Consider the following 20,756-nt stretch of genomic DNA (forward strand, 5'->3'; position numbering starts at 1 on the left):
ATGATTCGAAAGCCAACCACATGTAGCAAATGTGAGATTGAGATACTCTAATAGAACAGTCACCTTAATAGAGCATTCAGCTACATTTATAACTTACTCCATTATAGAATTATATTACATTGCAAGTTATTCTGTAGGGAGTTCAGCTACAACCAGTTAATCTTACAGATAATTCAGCTAAGGCCACTTCAAGAAAATTCATTGTTTCCCATTTCCCACCCGCATGCAGATTCTCTTCCCACATGATTATTCATTATTGCTGTCAACTGAACATTTTATTCATTATTTATCCTGTGATTGCATAGCAGTAACTAGTTTAACATTCAGAAAGTTCATTTAGCTAACTTTTCACTGTTCAGGTACTTAGTATTTTTGAGGTCAATGAAATGGGAAACAAGGAATTTTCTTGGAGTGCCTAAAAGCAAGTCACCCTGTAGAGAGTTCAGCTACAAACAAGTCACTCTGTAGTACGAACAACTCACCGCTTAGAGAGTTCAGCAATCAATCAAAAAACCATGCTATATAGAGTTCAGCTATAAAAACAAGTTATAATTCTATAGAGAGATCAGCTAGAAACAAGAGAGAGCTCAGCTACAAACTTAACAGATAACACTGTAGAGAGATCAGCTAGAAACTAATCACTCTGTAGAGAGATCAGCTAGAAGACATCACCTTGTAGAGAGTTCAGATGCAAAAAAAATCACCCTGTAGAGAGTTCTGCTACAAACAGATAGAGAGTTCAGCTAGAAACAATTCACCCTGTAGAAAGATCAGCTAGAAGAAGTTACCTTGTAGAGAGTTTAGTTACAAAGAAACCATCAAGTAGAGAGTTCAGCTGCAAACAAATCACCCTGTAGAGAGTTCAGCTACAAACAGATTACCCTGTAGAGAGCTTAGCTACAAACAATTCACCCTGTACAGAGATCAGCTAGAAGAAGTTACCTTGTAGAGAGTTCAGCTGCAAACAAATCACCCTGTAAAGAGTTCAGTTACGAAAAAATCACCCTGTAGAGTGATCAGCTAGAAGTGGTAAAGAAGCCATCATGTAGAGAGTTCAGCTACAAACAAATCAGCCTGTAGAAAGTTCAGCTACGAACAGATCACCCTGTAGAGAGTTCAGCTACAAACAAGTCATCCTGTAGAGAGATCAGCTAGAAGAAGTTACCTTGTAGAGAGTTCAGCTACAAAGAAACCATCATGCAGAGAGTTCAGCTGCAAACAAATCACCCTGTAGAGAGTTCAGCTACGAAAATATCACCCTGTAAAGGGTTCAGCTAGAGTGGTAAAGAAGCCATCATGTAGAGAGTTCAGCTGCAAACAAATCATCCTGTAGAAAGTTCAGCTACGAGCAGATCACCCTGTAGAGAGATCAGCTACAAACAAGTCATCCTGTAGAGAGATCAGCTAGAAGGATCACCTTGTAGAGAGTTCAGCTATAAACAAATCACCCTGCAGATAGTTCAGCTACAAACAAGTAACCCTGTAGATAGAGCAGCTAGAAGAAGTTATCTTGTAGAGAATTCAGCTACAAAGAAACCATCATGTAGAGAGTTCAGCTGCAAACAAATCACCCTGTAGAGAGTTCAGCTACGAACAGATCACCCTGTAGAGAGCTCAGCTACAAACAATTCACCCTGTAGAGAGATCAACTAGAAACAGGTCATCTTGTAGACAGATCTGCTAGAAGAAGTCACCACGTAGAGAGTTCAGCTGCAAACAAATCACCTTGTAGAGAATTCAGCCACAAAGAAACCACCATGTAGAGAGTTCAGCTGCAAACAAATCACCCTGTAGAGAGTTTAACTACAAATAGATAACCCTATAGAGAGTTCAGCTAGAAACAAGTCACTCTGTAGAGAGAATCCTGTAGAGAGTTCAGCTACATGCAAATCATCCTGTAGAGAGTTCAGCTACATTTCAAGTCACCCAGCAGAGAGATCGGCTGCAAACAAGTTATCCTGTAGGAAATAATTGGCATTTAATATATATATATATATATATAATTTGTATAATCACTGATAAAATCAAAAATAGTTTAAGTATTAAAAATCTACTTTAAATCTTGATTATTATTAAATCTTTTTTTCTATGAAGGTTAATGTAATTAACCGGAGTTAATGAAGGAAGGTCACAGATAATATATGGTGTGCTTATATTAGAATATCCAGCACATGCACAGGCCAATCTTACCTTCTCACCAGCCAAGCGTGTGTAGCATTCGTGACGCTCCCAGAATACCTGGTGTTACATCCGTTTTCGCCATGGCAGAGGAAGGAGATGTCGAGCTTGGCTTCACTCCGGCCCAACAGGAATGGATTCGTCGTCTTGTCGAGAGCCAACGGGATACAAAAGCTCAGGATCTGTCGTCATCAGCTGAAACCACTACCACCTCCTCGCCGCCTCAAACTTCAACGGCTGGTAACCTGGGTAAGTCCCTGTTCGCGTTTTGACGTACGAATTCCTTCCGGTGGCTTGCCGTACACGTCCAGCGTTATAATGTTGTTTCCATGTGGTTAGGCCAAAGTGTTTCCATGTGGTTAGGCCAAAGTTCGTGGACCAGAATTTGTTATACGGCGGGCTGCCATTTATCTACAGCCATGATGTTGTACGTGTATAATGTTCCTCATCTCGTACTCCAATTAATGCCTTCGTAGCCGCTGTTTGTGTATGTTACAAATAAAACATCATCACAACCAAATTGTTGGGTTGTACTCCTTCTAATTTTCTCTACCCACCTACTGTTGCAATTGTTAGCATGTTAACACTGATCACTTGCATGTAATTTATTATTAACGATAAATTGAAGTTAACATACCCGGTGCATCAGGTGCTATAAGTAGCTGGAAATTATCAGGCACTAAGAGAGATTCAAATCTAAACCCAATCTCACATGATGCGCTGTATCTCGTGAACCACCACGTTGCCTGAAGTGTGAAAAAAATCGCAAGCTAAGAAATTTTCAGAAACGGAATTGCTGCTGGCGTATTACCCTGTGGGATAGCTACTACCCGTCGCCGAAATTGTGAGAAAGCCTGTCACTAATAATATTGTGGATTTTGTTGGACCGCGAAAGTTCAGCCGCCAATAACAGCTGAATTCAGCCGCAATCACAACTAGGATACATACCCAACGTTGTCTACGCTCCAAGTGTGTAAGTCCGTTTTTGTTTGTGTTGTGTCCTTTGAATTTGTTGTTCACACCTGTAGTAACTTTATTATTGTAATGCCAGCGACCCGGCGTGAATCTCAGGACCTCCCTGTAACCGAGCCTTACACCCTAGTAGGCGCTCCCAAGCCTCAACTGGCAGCATTGACGGTAAACGTACTGAGGTCACACCTTAAGCATTACCATTTGGCTACAACAGGGAACAAGGCTGCGTTAGTAGACCGCCTCCACAATCATTTGTCTTCACTTCAACCAGGAAATACCAATCCTGTGAGGTCTGCTGGCTCACAAACAACCATCTCTGTAGCAAATACTAATAGTTCTGTGGGCTCTCAATCAACAACTTCTGTTACCCATACAACGAATTCCAATGCTCAACCAGCAAATTCCACCACACAATCCACACATTCTGGCGCTCTGGCCCTGCCACAACAACTTGTCGAACAGCTGGCCACCTATCTTCAGCAACATCAAACCACAACTGCAGGAAACCAGGGTAACACTGTAGATGATGATAACTTGTCTGTTGCATCGGGGCCAACTCACACCACCATGGTAGCTCCAATTCAAATGGCTACACCCACTACTGCAGTAGCATCAGCTACTTTAGCACCTAGTGCCACACTAGCTAGAACCTCACTACCAACAATCACACCTGCTCTGCCTACCCTGCCATCACCTATGCCACCAGTCAACCTCACAAGGACTCAGCTACCGGTTATCCCAACTAGAGTCAGAGATAAAATCTCCAGAGGTGAGTACATTGATTTTGCAAGTTTGCTATCTAAATCAATGTTTAGTACACATAACCCCTTGTCCCAGCAATCAGTCACACTTCAATTGAATTCTGACGATGACTCCTTTACAGTCCAGCCAGCCGTTCCTCATAGCACCTACTCACAACGGATATCCTCTTTTACTAGTTGGATGGAGGCTTGGAATGCATACCTATCGGTCCGCACAGCTTTCAATCCTTCTTGTGCGGCAGAATTAATGCGGTACTAGTGCATTATTACTTCAGCCAACTCCGATCACCCTATATCAGAATGGCTCAACTACGATTTAAAGTTCCGTACCAAAGCTGCGAACGATCCATCCCTTAGGTGGGATACCCGCGACACAGATTTGTGGCTGGAATGCATGACCTCAAAAGCCATGCAATCACAACATTGGCCATGCCCCCATTGTGGTGCCACTAACCATTTCCCTGACAGATGTCCTTTTCATCCGTCATCTTCAAGCATTGGAATTTCAAATGCGGGAACTTCAGATACCGGATCAGGAACTAGGCGGCGAGCCCCAGGGCACTCATCTCACCCGAGAAGGGCCTAGCTGCAGCCGCCAATTTGCCACGACTACAACAATGCAGTCTGCCACCGCCCATACTGCAATTACCTCCATAAATGTGACTACTGCGGAGGTGACCACCCGGTCAGGAGCTGCCTCTCCCGTAGGCAGCCCAAGCATCAATAAGCCACTACCGTGGACTCCCTTACGACCGTTTGTTCTTGAACGTGAGTTAAGCAACCATCCTAACAAAGCCTTTGTCAGGCAACTTATCAATAATCTACGACATGGCTGTACAATCGGCTACGAAGGACCTCAATTTACCTACTTTGCTACCAATCTACAATCTACATCTCAGCAGCCTAAAGTAATTGACACCACCCTCACTGAGGAGTGTAAAGCAGGACGTATTCTTGGACCTTTCCAACACCCACCCCTCCTGAACTTTCGCACTTCTGGCTTAGGCCTAATGCCTAAACATGACGGAGGGTGGCGAATTATTTATCACTTATCGGCACCGCAAAATTTTAGTATTAATGATTTCATCGACCCATCGTTATATTCCTTATCTTACTGCACCATAGACGACGCATATAGAATTATCAACACGTTAGGACCTGGAGCTCTCATGAGTAAGATAGATTTAAAAAATGCATTCTGTCTCATCCCGGTCAGACCCAAAGACTGGAACCTTTTGGGAATCTGCTGGCATCACCAATTCTATGTAGACACATGTTTATCTTTTGGACTTAGGTCAGCCCCCACATCTTCAATGAACTATCAACTTCTATTCACTGGATTTTACAGCACACATATGGCGTTCAAAATTTACTTCACAACCTTGACGATTTCTTTACTGCCGGCCCCGTCGACTCCCCAGTGTGTAAGCAGAACCTGCAAGCTATGTTTGCATTGTGTGACAAGATCAATGCACCCATTAAGATGTTGAAAGTGGAAGGCCCTTCCACCACCTTAACATTTTTAGGAATTCAGTTAGACACAGTTACTATGGAAGCTAGCATAACACCTGAAAAGAAACTAGATCTCCTTCATGAACTTCATTGGATGACCCATAAAGATAGCTGTACTAAAAAGGAGCTGCTTTCAGTCATCGGTAAACTATCATTTTGCTGCAAAGTTCTCCCTGCGGGTAGAATTCTTCTCCGTAGAATGATCTACCTGAGCACTACGGTGAAAAAACTTAATCATCACATCCCTTTAACCACTGCAGCACAACTGGATATCCGATGGTGGATTAACTACTTACCCAAATGGTCAGGGAAAAGCCTCATCCTGAAAAATGAATGGACACCATCACCAACACTGCACCTCTATACAGACGCCTCAGGATCATATAGCTGGGGGGCATACTGGTCGGGCAAATGGCTGCAAGCTTGTTGGACACCTGCCCAGCAACAGATGGATATCACCTGGAAGGAACTGTTTGCCATAGTATCTGCTGTACATGCATGGGGCTCATTCTGGTCACGTCGTAAAATCCTATTTCACTGCGACAACAAATCAGCTGTGGACATCTGGGACAAGGCGTCAACTCGTGCTGCACACACTATGGCCTTAGTAAGACTGTTATACTTTTGTGCAGTGCACCACCAATTGAATGTATGTGTAGTGCATGTCCCCGGTGTTTGTAATGATATCGCAGATGCATTATCTCGTTTTCAGATGGACCGGTTCTGGAAACTAGCTCCAACAGCCAACCCGAGGCCAGACAGCACCCCTGCATGGCCGACACAGATCTTCATGCGAGCCTCCTGCAATGCCGGTATCATGGAGTTGCCCAATCAACACGCCGTACGTACAGTGCAGGCCTCACAAAGTTCCACGCTTTTTGCGACCAGTACAATCTCCACACCCACCCAGCATCATCTCTAACGCTACAATACTTCTGTGTACATGAAGCTCGCCACATCTCTTATAAGACCATTAAAGTGTACTTGGCAGCTATTCGCCTTGACCATATTGAGAACGGTTATCAAGATCCTACAAGAGATAACCTCCTGCAACTAGTCTGTAGAGGCATTCGTCATCATCAGGGCGATAACCAGCGGAACAGATTACCAATTACCCTCAACATCCTACGCACTTTACAGGAGCAGCTCCACCAGTCCTCTTACACATTCCAAGAAAAGCTTATGCTGTGGTCAGCATTCACTATAGCCTTTTATGGCTTCTTCAGAGCAAGGTAATATGCTAACCTCCGCTGGGATGATGTAATTTATGATGAAGAACAAATGTCAATTACTCTACACCAATCAAAGACCGATCCATTCAGACGAGGCCACACTGTACACATTTTTAAAACCACTTCATCTACCTGCCCACTTAAGGCACTCAAATACTATAAGGATTCTGTCACCAGCACACCACCTAATGCCTTTCTATATCACGCCGGAAGGTTTACTCCATTGTCCCGTCCAGCAGTCACTAGAGTAATTCGACAGCTCCTTTCACAGGCTGGTCTTAATTACATGGACTATGCATCACATAGCTTTAGAATAGGTGCTGCTACCACCGCAGCAGCTGCCGGTCTTCCAGCATGGATGATTAAAAGCCTTGGACGCTGGTCAAGCAACGCTTACTTGTCTTATATTCACTGCCAACCATCAAGAACTCCAGCTATTCACTGATTATTAGCTCATACGGATGCATCCAACCAACCAGAATGGGACCCAGACTGTATGCATTGACATATTAACCAGCTAAACTGACACACCATATGCTATTATTTGTTAACATAAATGTACATTCTGTTAACCACTGCTTATCCAATGTTAAAATTATAAATAAATAAATAAATAAACTAATATAAAATATAACCTTGGCGCCACGTGTAGAGGATGAATACTCGGGCAACTGAGGGAAGTAAATTTATAGGAAACTGAAACTAATTTGGGCAAAGAAAATTTGGGAAAGTTTTAACCAAATAGCCTTGAACTGTTTGCGTGTGTAATGATCACAGCTTTGTGTACTTGACTTCGACAAAAACTTTTACCTGTTGCTTATTGCGTATCAGCGGTCTAACCTGCATGCCTGTTAGAACTCGAAGCATGCTAAGTATCATCACATGAATATTTATTGTGGATGGATGGTGCATGCTGCCCACTGCACTGAGAGTGCTGCTGCGTGCATGTTATTAGTGCTGGTGCGTACATGTCATTTTTGCACAGAGTGTGCTGCTGCGTACATGTTATGATTGCACTGAAAGTGCTGCTGCGTGCATGTTGTTTGCTGTACTGAGAGTGCTGCTGCGTGCGTGTGTGCATGCTGTTTGCTGTACCGAGAGTGCAGCTGCGTGCCTATTATTTGCCGGCTGTACCAAGAGTGCCGCTGCGTGCTTGTTATCTGCTGCTCTAAGAATGCCACCGTGTGCATGTTACTTGCTGCTTTGAATTGAGGTGCTGCTGCATGAGTGTCGTGGCTGTTATTGCATGATAGCTATTTCTAACTGTTACATAAATGTTCATGGCTGCTTATACTGGAGAGCGCTGACGCATGCTGCTGCACAACTTTCACCATTGCCGCAGTTAATGTTATTCAAGACAAGTTTGGTTTGTTGCTTCTACTCTGACATCACAGAACTATATGACACTACTCCTTCTGAAGAGAGACAAGGAGAACAAGTCTTCTATAAAATACAGCACTGAGCAGCATGGCCCATATTAACACTTAATATTGAAAATACAAGTGGTGTGTCTAGGATAATTTTGAAGGCAGCATTTTAGGCATTGCGCTTCATTTTTGGGGGGATCCCTACTTAAACAGTACTACTGTACTGTTTGATTACAAGTCATATAAAAATGTAGGGAAACAAGAGAGGTTGTCTACACTTGCAGATATAATAGTGGACATTTAATCCCTACTTAACTAGCCAAAGGGTGTCAGGTAGAAGCTAGTTATATTACAAAAATCAGAAACCATTGAGGTATAAGCTAGCTTTGTTTATCTGTACCTATGCATCTATGTTTATATGTTAAATGGGTTAGTAATTTGTGTTATGAGAGCTGCCAGGAACCTACAAGGTATTCCTTGCAGCACCTATGAACTACTGAACCTGCAGATGGTACTTTGTCACTATATAGGTGTGTGTGTAGTAGATTGGACAAATGTGTGTAATAATTAAAATAGAACTGATGCAATTTATAAGGAGTGTACATTGTGTAATATAATCTAGAATCTGTTAAATCTAGAATATAGAGAACAGAACATGGTGTCATAAGTGATTTATGATGGCGTGATTTTCAGATCGCTCCACCCGAACAATATACATTTGATCAGCCAAAAGAATTGCTTAAGTGGATAAGGTGGTTTGAACACTTCTGCCAGGCTTTGGGACTATCAAAAGAGGACCTCCAGCAAAATAATGCATTGATCTACTAACTGTACGTAAGATGCAGCTGAGTGAAAGTTTATAGCACAGCTAAGACCATGCTGCTTGTAAAGGTTTGGTGCTGGTGTAAAGTGCACGTTCTGCTTGGGCTGGTTTAATTTTTCTTCCCTGACAGAATCTTCAAGTTAGGCTGCTTCAACGCTTGCTAATGTTTCTCCAATTCTTTCAACTTCTTGTTGCTGTCTTCTTAGGCTGCAGCTGTAGCTTTCTCAAGAGTTAATTCTAAGGTTGAAAGAGTATGAATGTTCGTTATTCGTTTGTTAAGAAATACTTGTTATTCGTTTAATATTCGGTTAATCAGACAATTACACATTTAATCTTGAAAAGCTTCTAAAAACTGAAAGCTGTCATTTTAAAAATTGTAATTCATCATCTTTTAAAGACAAACGCATGCATGTAAAAGACTTTTCATAATAAGTTGTAGTAGTAATCAAAGTGATTTTGTCCCTTTTGAGTACCTAGTTATATAGATAATTCTTAAAGAATAATTCGTTAATTTGAAGAATATTTGAATTCTTAAAATTTGACATTTGTTTCCCCCCTAATTAATTCATAGTCCAGCTGTAGCTTCATTGACAAATTTTTGCCAAGTAGGCCCACCATATTTTTATCCCTGACTATTCCCTTCTGTGAATTCCCACACTGACATTGTTTGATAAGATAAGTTAAAAAGAGTCTACACTCTTGCTTTACTGCTGTAGTCTACTATTTAACTTGGTGCACTTGAAAATGACATGCTCTTTCAAGTGCAACAGCTAATTTGTACCTGATTAGCATCTAACCCCAGTAATTACCCCATAAAGTAAGTTATATATTACATAAGTTGCTGACCTGGAGACTGTCTCAGCCATCTTGATACATGGTTTAAACGTGCTGCATAGAAAATATATGAATGTCTACATGTAAATCATTAGTGTACCTTACCAACTACAGTGACAGCAGCACTGTGGCTGACAACAGAAAGTCGACTATCACTGATCTTATTTTGATATTTGATCTCAGAATTGTACCTAGATATGTCTGCTGTCTCAACATTCAAATTGTCACCATCAGTTTGACAATAGTACACTCCAGCATCAGTATAACGAGCACTAGAAATAGTCAATGTACTAGTAACACTATGTTGTGTTATAGTTGTAGTTGAGATGATGATTCTATTATCAGTGTTAGTGATAAGGTCATTGTTCAAGTACCACAATATGGATGGAATAGGAGATCCTTTAGCAGTACAGTTAATTGTAAAACTGTTAAAGATTGATACTTCCTGATCAACAGGGTTAGTAGTAATCACTGGAGCAACTGTTAACAAAATCCTAATATATTCTATAATACTTGGATATGTTTTAACAAGATACACAAGTATTGCAGAGAAAGCAAGACATGGCTTAAGTGATGTTAAATTTTTTTTGTATACGTTGGTTTTAGTAAACAAAAATACATTATCATAGTTTGGAATCACAGTTTTCTTTATCATACAGTATGGTAGTACTGTATAGTAGGGATCATGGAGGTTTAGATTTTATTGTCCAAAATATCACCTAAAAACCAGCCTCCATAAAAACCAGCCTCCAGTCTTCATAATAGCTTAGCTATATGGGATAGGTATAGCCAAGCCCATAAATGCCTTCTAAGGAACTCCAAACCCTTTCAACAAGCTTCTGTGGAATTTTAACAATTTCTTATTTGACTGAATTTTACCTGATGACTGACTGACCAATGCCCTCAGTTAAGCTCAACTGAACTATGGATATGCTACGGACTTGATTTCTTCACTGTTCAACAACACTACGATATTATTACTGAGTACCCTTTCTTCAAAATTGATATTACTGTATTCCGTTGCCAACTTTCCAGTGATTTTGACAGGCCTGTATGAATAAGGCCTTTATTTCAGACTGGATGTTTATTTTGGATAGGTCCAGGGCTGGAGTTTAATTCACCAATATTATAAACTTCATACAATATGTTGTCACTATGCAGTGAAGGCCTACGACAATAGGCAAACAGTTGCATGCATGCATGTGTTCATCTGTCTCACGTTATTACTCATAATACCTTCATCCTTCAGATGGCTCTGAACTTAATTTTGATAAGTGTATAGCAGCAGCAAAGAAAAGAGTTAGCCGGCAACAAAAGACCCCTCACTACCAAATTTGTAGAGCCCCCCATCTACTGCTTCTAAACTGCAATAACATATATATAATCCTACTCACTATAGAACATGGAATTCGATTATCAAGCTGCTGCGGCAACCACAAAGCTATTACATAACTTTAAAGTGCAAAAATCGGTCTGGGAAAACCACACATAACGTTTTAGAACTTATCAGTGTAGTACTAACACAATAAACACCACTAACCTGCTGACAGTTGAAGCGATTATTTCCCAAGTTTGGTTTTCAGGCATTTGCACGTGTGCATGAGGCCACTGATAAGAGGCATACAAAAGTACCACTGTAACCGTCTTCTTACTGTTTCTCTTCATTAGTAGTGCCAATATCAATTTGAAAAAATCATCTACAATGTTTATTAATGACCATCAAACAGCGTTCTTTCCCACAATTGTGCTTGAGGGACTGGTTATCCCTGTTCCTGTTCACTTAAGGGTGCAGGATAAGTGCAGGGGTTACTAATTTAAAAATGTTCATCAGAAGCTGATGAGTGCTTAAAATTCGTTTATAATCAATTCCGCCTTATGGTGGTTGTGGCGGTGAGTGGGTTATGATTTTGAGACCGGGCGTTTACTTTACGTGTGTGTTGGCTTGTAATTGAGACAAGTATTTATTTGAATGTGGCTTATAATTGAGACAGGTATTTATTTGAATGTGGCTTTTATATGAGCCATGAAAAGTCTATGAAAGGTACATAAAAGCATAAAAAAAGCAAAAGCCAAGAAAAAGCCATCAAAAGTCTATGAAACTACTTATGGTCTAGGGATAACTGACAAGGTACATACATAATTTGTATGGCTGTGCAGAGATAATATTTCCTTGTTGAATAAACAGAGTTCACTGGGGAATTTCCAGAACATAACGTCTGGTCTCAAAAGCTGCTTGTTGCTGCTGTTTGTTCATTCAAACTTAGTAACATTGAAATGCTAATAGTAAACACTATCAACCATGTTAGTAGTTATGTACAAGCAGGTATGTTTCATTTCAATAGTTACAGACTTATCCATACAATAAACATACAATGATTGCTGTTACAACACATACACATGCACCGACCCACACACAAACCTTATCAAATGACACACACACACGCACACACACGACAGTGGGTACATATGACACAACAAAATCTGATGACATCAAATGATATCACTATCTAAAAATAATGTATCAGTTAGTAGAGAACACAAAAGAAATAATATATCTACAATTTCTTTGTGTGGAGGAAAAGTACACCTCATTCCATACTGTTGTATACTGTTGGTTAGTCAGCAAAGCATATTTTCCCTTCTAATCACATAGTGATTTAATTTGCCATACATCAGTCTTAATAGTAGGAGTGCAATTAATCCCAAATCGCATGGCCTTGTTTCTGTAATTGCACTGTAAAGTAGCCAATAAAATAGCGGAATAACAGAAGCCTTTTAAGTGCAATAAGAAAGTGATATAATGAATAGCCAATAAAAGAAACTGACAATAGAAGCTTTTTAAGTGCAACATATGTAGACATTTTGAGTAGCCAATCAGAATGGCTGACACGTGAAGCCTTTTAAGTGCAACAACAAATGATGTAATACAAAGAAGGATGATGCAATCACCTGGTAGAAGTTAATGGCCACATAGAACTGGATAGATGTGTACTACAAACCATGAAGGGTGGTCACAATGTGATTAGTAGGCAATCACACGCATTTTCGTGCAATTATGGAATAATTGTACTCGTAACAGCCAAAATTGCACTCGGCTTCGCCTCGTTGTTACTCGTACAATTATTCCCTAATTGCACTCAAATGTATGTGATTACCTATACAAATTACTGCAAGTTATTAGGCACACAAACAGTACATTTGTGTACTATCAACAAGTACACCCTGTATTATCTACTACATTATTATTAATCATTAACAGAACTTACTAAGAACAGGAAAAGTGTAATTAAACACTCGTACATCTTTGTCATAACTACAAGTGTAATATCCTCCATCTTCCACTGTTAGGGTGTGCCTGAGGTCTAAATTATTACCACTAGATAAATCGGAATAATGTGATTTATTATAAAGAACTCTGTGCCAGTGACATTCATGACAAGGAGATGGATTACTCATAAACATGGAACAGTAAATGTTCAGTCTCTCTCCACTATGATCCATTACTAAGTGTGTTATTACTTCATCATCAATTGTGACACGTGGACTTGCTAAACAATAAAACACACACATTAAATGACACTGTACATACACAACGTAATATATGGTACTACATTCCCTAATTTATATACCCTGGAACAAAACTATTTATCACTTGCTAAAACTACTACTCCCAAAACAGCACATGTTTTCCACACAAGGCATTTTACATAGTGATGAAAAGAGGAATCCTATATTTGGAAGTTTTGTAAATTGTATCATACAGTATGCATAATTATTAGGGATCATAGAGATTTGGGTTTTCCTAGCCAAAAAATTCACCAGCTTCACAACTCTATCCTGGCACCTTAACAGTATTGGTTAGGTATAACCAAGCCCAAAAGTGCCTTCAGTACGATCCTAAAGGCTTCCAATAAATTGTTACAAAATTTAAAAAAAAAATTATACAATGGAATTTTCTACTGACTAACTGCCTGCCTGATGCCTTCAGGCAAGCATAACTCAATAACGGCTAAGGCTACGGGCTTGATTTTTCACTGTTCGATGTTGCTTTGTCCCAAGATGTGCCTTTTGGCATACCGCAGTACATACAATGCACGCATCATGGACTTACCTTTGTCCTTATTTGTGTCCCATTTCTTTTTGCTTACAGCCAAAGGTGTCTATTTGCAGTAGCGCGATGCATGGCTTCCCTACAGTACGTTTGTAAACGGGAATCGTCTGTATTTTCCGTGGTGACTTAACTGATTGCAGAGATGATTCTAACACTGTTCATTGTTTGTAATGCTGTGTAACAGGCTGAACATAGCTGAAAGTGAAGCATAATATAGCCGCCACACTTATGAGGCAGTAATTGATAGTTGGGGGCACGCGAATCATCGTATTTTCGTGGTGAGTGGATTGTTACAGAGGGACCTCTTTTGGGTCTGTCTATGTGTATCATGTCCTTATATTACATCATTATGATGTAATACTAATACTAATACCCTGTGGTAATAAATGATGTTATATTGGTAATATGGGTAATACTGGTAACATGGGTAATACAGGTAATATGGGTAATACTGGTAATACCGGTAATGTGGGTAATACTGGTAATATGGGTAATACGGGTAATATGGGTAATACTGGTAATTTGGGTAATACGGGTAATATGGGTAATACTGGTAATATGGATTATTGGTACGAGTATATGATACAGGGGTTGGCTGAGGTAAACAACAATTTGGCAGCACCAATAAGTTTCTCACAATCTTGAATAATAAGATAAGTCTAGCATTCCTTCTCCTACTTTTTAAACTTGGCCATTGAAGCAGTGTTTATTCTAGGATTTCTCCTTTGGGGGGGAATCAGGAATTCAGGGGGTGACCAGGTGAAAGTCTGTTATATAGTTGTCCAAGTTCACAACTATATAAAGCAGTTGAAATAGTTGCCAATCTGGTTAGGAATTTAAGGCTCATGAGTGTTGATTTTTGTGAATTCAGTTATAGAGCTTGATGTATGAGTGCATGGTAGTGACAACATAATGATGTAGATGTCTTCCAAGAAATAATTTAAAACTTAGGATGTTTAAAATTAAATACTAGGGCATTCTCATGGTTATGGCAAAACAAGACTTTAATATCGGGCTTTCTGATATTATATCTGGGGGTAGTTGGGATGGCTGTGCATGCCATTCCGAAAGTAGGGATTTTATAAAACTATATGCACTTTTTGAGAAGGCATTTAATGACAATGTTGAGAGTTAAGCATGCTTTTATTCAATACTTGGGCTCTCAGATATTGAATGGCCATCACTATCAAGACACACGATAGTGTGTCGTGCGGCCCAAGAAGCCGGCGCGCCACACCGTGAGTATATTAACAGGAAGAAAGAAAATGCAATTTTCACACCTATGTAGCTCTATGATTCCTTATCCGATTGGAACCAAATTTGCTAGAGACGTGCCTCCCAGTTAGGGGAGTCTATATACCAAATTTGAAGAAAATCGCTCCAGCCATTTCCGAGATACGAGCGAACAAAATTTCGTTTTAATTTCTTCGTTTTTTTCTTCATCTTCATTTCGCACACTTTGCAAAATTCGCCATAAAACATGAATGCGTGCTCGGGTTGGGCTGAAATTTGGCACACTTAAAGGGCTCATTCAGGCGGATCTCCGTACCAACTTTGGTAGGAATCCGATGAACATTCACGGAGTTATGACCGATTATTTGCATAAAATAAGGTCGAAGGTCTGTCACGCCTACTAGTCTGGCGCCGCCCGCCCCTTCGCATAAAGTAAGGGTCTGGTGAAATACAGATACTAAATCATTTCTAGCACCCAGATTCGGCGCTAGCCAATTAGTGCATGCCAATGACGTTCACACAGAAATCGCCTTGGCAACACAATGCTTTTATTCGAATTGAAGTGCAATCATCTGACGTAACAAGCATTACGTGCACTGTCTAATTGAATTCCTTTTGAAATGATTAGGTATTTGTATTTCACCAGACCCTTACTTTTTGCGAAGGGGCGGGCGGCGCTAGACTAACGCCTACAGGGTAAACCTCTTGGAGGAATCAGTTGAAAATTGATATGTAGATGGAGCAACCATCGTAGGAGCGCCTTTTTGTGGTTTGAAAGGAATCGGGATAAAGACCATGGAGATATGACACAAAACCCAACCTGTGTCAAAATTACGCGATCGATTTTTATGAATAAAAAAACTATTAGTTTTCGTGTCTACCAGGCAAACCGCTTAGAGCAACGAGCTGAAAATCAGTATGTAGCTGGAATAATCATCATAGAAAGTTCTTGCAGTAGTACAGAAGAATTGCATTACAAATCACTGAGTTATGATTCGAAAGGCAACTACGTGCAGCAAATGCGAGATCGAGATACTCTAATAGAACAGTCACCCTAATAAAGCATTCAGCTGCATGTATGATTTACTCAGTTATATTACATTGCAAGTTATTCTGTAGGGAATTCAGCTACAAACAAGTCACCCTGTAGTCAGATCAGCTAGAAGAAGGTACCTAATAGAGAGTTCAGCTACAAAGAAGCCATCATGTAGAGAGTTCAGCTCAAATAAATCACCCTGTAGAGAATTCAGCTACAAACAAATTGCCCTGTAGAGAGATCAGCTAGAAGAAGTTACCTTGTAGAGAGTTCAGTTACAAAGAAACAATCATGCAAAGAGTTTAGCTGCAAACAAATCACCCAGTAGAAAGTTCCGCTATGAACAGATCACACGGTAGAGAGTTCAGTTAGAAACAAGTCATCCTGTAGAGAGATCAGCTAGAAGAAGTTACCTTGTAGAGAGTTCAGTTACGAAGAAACAATCATGCAAAGAGTTTAGCTGCAAACAAATCACCCAGTAGAAAGTTCCGCTATGAACAGATCACACTGTAGAGAGTTCAGTTAGAAACAAGTCATCCTGTAGATAGATCAGCTAGAAGAAGTCACTTTGTAGAGAGTTCAGCTACAAAGAAACCACCATGTAAGAGAGTTCAGCTGCAAACAAATCACCTGTAGAGAGTTCAGCTAGGAACAAGTCACCCTGTACAGAGATCAGCTAGAAACAAGTCATCCTGTAGAGAGTTCAGCTAGAAGAAGTTACACTGTAGAGAGTTCAGTTACAAAGAAACTACCATGTAGAGAGTTCAGCTGCAAACAAATTGCCCTGTAGAGAATTCAGCTACAAACAAATCACCCTGTAGAAAGATCAGCTAGAAGAAGTTACCTTGTAGAGAGTTCAGCTACAAACAAATCACCCTGTAGAGAGTTCAGCTAGAAGAAGTTACATTGTAGAGAGTTCAGTTACAAAGAAACCACCATGTAGAGAGTTCAGCTGCAAACAAGTCACCCTATAGAGAATTCAGCTACAAACAAATCACCCTGTAGAGAGTTCAGCTAGAAACAAGTTACACTGTAGAGAGATCAGCTAGAAACAAGACACCCTGTAGAGAGTTCAGCTAGAAGAAGTCACATTGTAGAGAGTTCAGCTACAAAGAAACCACCATGTAGAGAGTTCAGCAGCAAACAAATTGCCCTGTAGAGAATTCAGCTACAGACAAATCACCTTGTAGAAAGATCAGCTAGAAGAAGTTACCTTGTAGAGAGTTTAACAACAAACAAATCACCCTGTAGAGGGTTCAGCTAGAAGAAGTTACATTGAAGAGAGTTCAGTTACAAAGAAACCACCATGTAGAGAGTTCAGCTGCAAACAAATCACCCTATAGAGAATTCAGCTACAAACAAATCACCCTGTAGAGAGTTCAGCTAGAAACAAGTTACACTGTAGAGAGATCAGCTAGAAACAAGTCACCCTGTAGAGAGTTCAGCTAGAAGAAGTCACATTGTAGAGAGTTCAGCTACAAAGAAACTACCATGTAGAGAGTTCAGCTGCAAACAAATTGCCCTGTAGAGAATTCAGCTACAGACAAATCACCTTGTGAAAGATCAGCTAGAAGAAGTTACCTTGTAGAGAGTTCAGCTACAAACAAATCACTCTGTAGAGAGTTCAGCTAGAAACAAGTCACCCTGTAGATAGATCAGCTAGAAACAAGTCACCCGTAGAGAGTTCAGCTAGAAGAAGTTACATTGTAGAGAGTTCAGCTACAAAGAAACTACCATGTAGAGAGTTCAGCAGCAAACAAATTGCCCTGTAGAGAATTCAGCTACAGACAAATCACCTTGTAGAAAGATCAGCTAGAAGAAGTTACCTTGTAGAGAGTTCAGCTACAAACAAATCACCCTGTAGAGGGTTCAGCTACAGAGTTCAACTGCAAACAAAGTTCCCTGTAGAGAATTCAGCTACAAACAAATCACCCTGTAGAAAGATCAGCTAGAAGAAGTTACATTGTAGAGAGTTCAGCTACAAAGAAACTACCATGTAGAGAGTTCAGCTGCAAACAAACAAATTTCCCTGTAGAGAGTCAGACAAACAAATCACCCTGTAGAAAGATCAGCTAGAAGAAGTTACCTTGTAGAGAGTTCAGCTACAAACAAATCACCCTGTAGAGGGTTCAACCGCAAACAAATCACCCTGTAGAGAGTTCAGCTAGAAGAAGTTACATTGTAGAGAGTTCAGCTAGAAGAAGTTACATTGTAGAGAGTTCAGCTACAAACAAATCACCCTGTAGAAAGTTCAGCTAGAAGAAGTCACATTGTAGAGAGTTCAGCTACAAAGAAACTACCATGTAGAGAGTTCAGCTGCAAACAAATTGCCCTGTAGAGAATTTAGCTACAAACAAATCACCCTGTAGAAAGATCAGCTAGAAGAAGTCACCTTGTAGAGAGTTCAGCTACAAACAAATCACCCTGTAGAGAGTTCAGCTACAAACAAGTCATCCGGTAGAGAGATCAGCTAGAAGGACCACCTTGCAGAGAGGTTAGCTACAAAGAAATCACCCTGCTTCATCTTTTCTTCTTCCTGTAGTAAAGAAAAAATGACAGGTTAAAAAGCCCTAAAGCCGTTTATGGCCGGCTTTGGGGTATACAAATACAAAAAAAAGTGAAATCTAATCCAAAACAGCGAAGCTGTAAAAGAAGAGTGCGGCCCTGAGAAAGGCTATGGTGAAAAAAGATGTGAAATCCAAGGTGGCGGCCAAGAAATGGCTGTGATGGTAGGTTAATGGTAAAAATTTTAATAACAACAATTCAGGTGAATTTGGTGCCGCTTGGTCTTGGCACAAAATTCACCTGACTTGTCGTTATTAAAATTTTTACCATTAACCTACCATCACAGCCATTTCTTGGCCGCCACCTTGGATTTCACATCTTTTTTCACCATAGCCTTTCTCAGGGTCGCACTCTTTTTTTACAGCTTGGCTGTTTTGGATTAGATAATATATACTGAGAGCACTTTAAGGTTTGTGTTTGCAATTTTTAACCTGGGAAAATTTTACATATTAACCACTCTCAGATTGAATCTCAGAGCATTTTTGATAAGTTTAGTATGTCATTGCTAAACCTAAGTATAGTGTAGTAGTCACTCACAATTTTAGGGGGTGAGTCTGAGATTTTAGGGGGGAAAGTCCCCCCCTATCAACCCTAGAATAAACACTGCATTGAAGGTAATTAAGCATATCTGTAATACTGTGTTGTTGACTGGATCTCTGTTGAAAACAGCCTGTCAGATTGCCTACCTGTAATCTCTGGTGTTCCCCAGGGAAGCATTCTGGGTCCTTACTTTTTCTGATCTATATAAATGATCTTCCATCTACCACAGTGGCGGATACAGGGGGGTTGCAATGGTTTCAGTTGAAACCCCCTCTGAAAATAGTGCGCGCCCCAAATTTATTGACGACTCGTCGTGTGGGATAAAATCACCACGAGTTATACATAGTGTGTTATAGTAGGACTTTCTACTGGCGAACTTTATATTTTCGCCTTTGAAATTACATGCATTTATGGCATTCAACAATAGGTCTGTGACCCTTTTTTTTTTAGGTCTTCGACTTCAGTAGCTACAGCTAGGCTGAAATTGAGTGGAGTCTGAAACCCCCTCTGAAATTTTCTAGATCCGCCACTATACCATCTTATGTCAACCAGCGTTGTAAGTTGGCCGGGTCATCCGCATTATCCGGATCATTTGGGTCACATTTTGTCCGGGTCAAGTGGGTCTTAGGCCAGCATTTATTAATCTAATCAAAAACAGCCAAGCTGTAAAAAAAGGTGCGGCCCCTAAAAAGGCCATGGTGAAAAAAGATGTGAAATCCAAGGTGGCGGCCAAGAAATGGCTGTGATGGTAGGTTAATGGTAAAAATTTTAATAATGACAATTCAGGTGAATTTTGTGCCAAGACCAAGCAGCACCAAATCCACCTGAATTGTCGTTATTAAAATTTTTTACCATTAACCTACCATCACAGCCATTTCTTGGCCGCCACCTTGGATTTCACATCTTTTTTCACCATGGCCTATTTAGGGGCCGCACCTTTTTTTACAGCTTGGCTGTTTTTGATTAGATATCACTTCTTTTTGTATTTGTATATATACCCCAAAGCTGGCCATAGGCCGGCTTTGGGACTTTTTTAACCTATCCTTTTTCTTTACCACAGGAAGAATAAAAAGACAGAGCAGATTTTTAATACTTCAACTGCTTTTGATTTTATCAGTAATTATATAAATATATTTATTACATGTCTATTATTCCCTACTGGATAACTTGTTCGCAGCTGATCTTTCTACTAAAGGACTTGAAATGTAGCTAAACTCTCTACAGGTTGATTTGTTTGTAGCTGCACTCTCTACAGGGTGATTTGTTTGCATCTGAACTTTCTACTGGATAGTTTCTTTGTCACTGAACTCTCTACAAGGTGACTTGTTTCTAGCTGACTCTCTACAAGACAAGATGACTTCCTCTAGCTGATTTCTCTACAAGGTGACTTGTATCTAGCTGAACTATCTACAGGATGATCTGTTTGTAACTGAAATCTCTACAGGGTGACTTGTTTCTAGCTGATCTCTCTATAGTGTAACTTATTTCTAGCTGAACTCTCTACAGAGTGGGTTCTTTGTAGCTGAACTCTCTACAAGATCACTTCTTCTAGCTGATCTCTCTATAGGGTGACCTGATCTCTCTGTAGGGTG

The 20,756-nt window shown here is 40.2% G+C and overlaps 1 protein-coding gene across 6 annotated transcripts in view; it reads right to left on the reverse strand.

The window, feature by feature from the left end:
- Positions 1-20,756, reverse strand: part of LOC136255730 (phosphatidylinositol phosphatase PTPRQ-like) — a 124,459-nt gene that overhangs the window by 76,908 nt on the left and 26,795 nt on the right. For all 6 annotated transcript variants that reach the window (XR_010701060.1, XR_010701061.1, XM_066048568.1 and 3 more), the window contains 3 exons: positions 12,946-13,227; positions 9,785-10,159; positions 9,692-9,733 (listed from right to left, as the gene is read on the reverse strand). Coding sequence is in view for 4 of the 6 variants with exons in the window: in XM_066048568.1 (XP_065904640.1) it covers positions 9,692-9,733; positions 9,785-10,159; positions 12,946-13,227 (699 nt within the window). In the remaining 2 variants the exon portion in view is untranslated. The remainder of the gene's footprint in view (positions 1-9,691; positions 9,734-9,784; positions 10,160-12,945; positions 13,228-20,756) is intronic.

This window comes from Dysidea avara, chromosome 5 (genome assembly GCF_963678975.1).
Source record: "Dysidea avara chromosome 5, odDysAvar1.4, whole genome shotgun sequence".
In the NCBI taxonomy this organism is placed as follows: Eukaryota; Metazoa; Porifera; class Demospongiae; order Dictyoceratida; family Dysideidae; genus Dysidea; species Dysidea avara.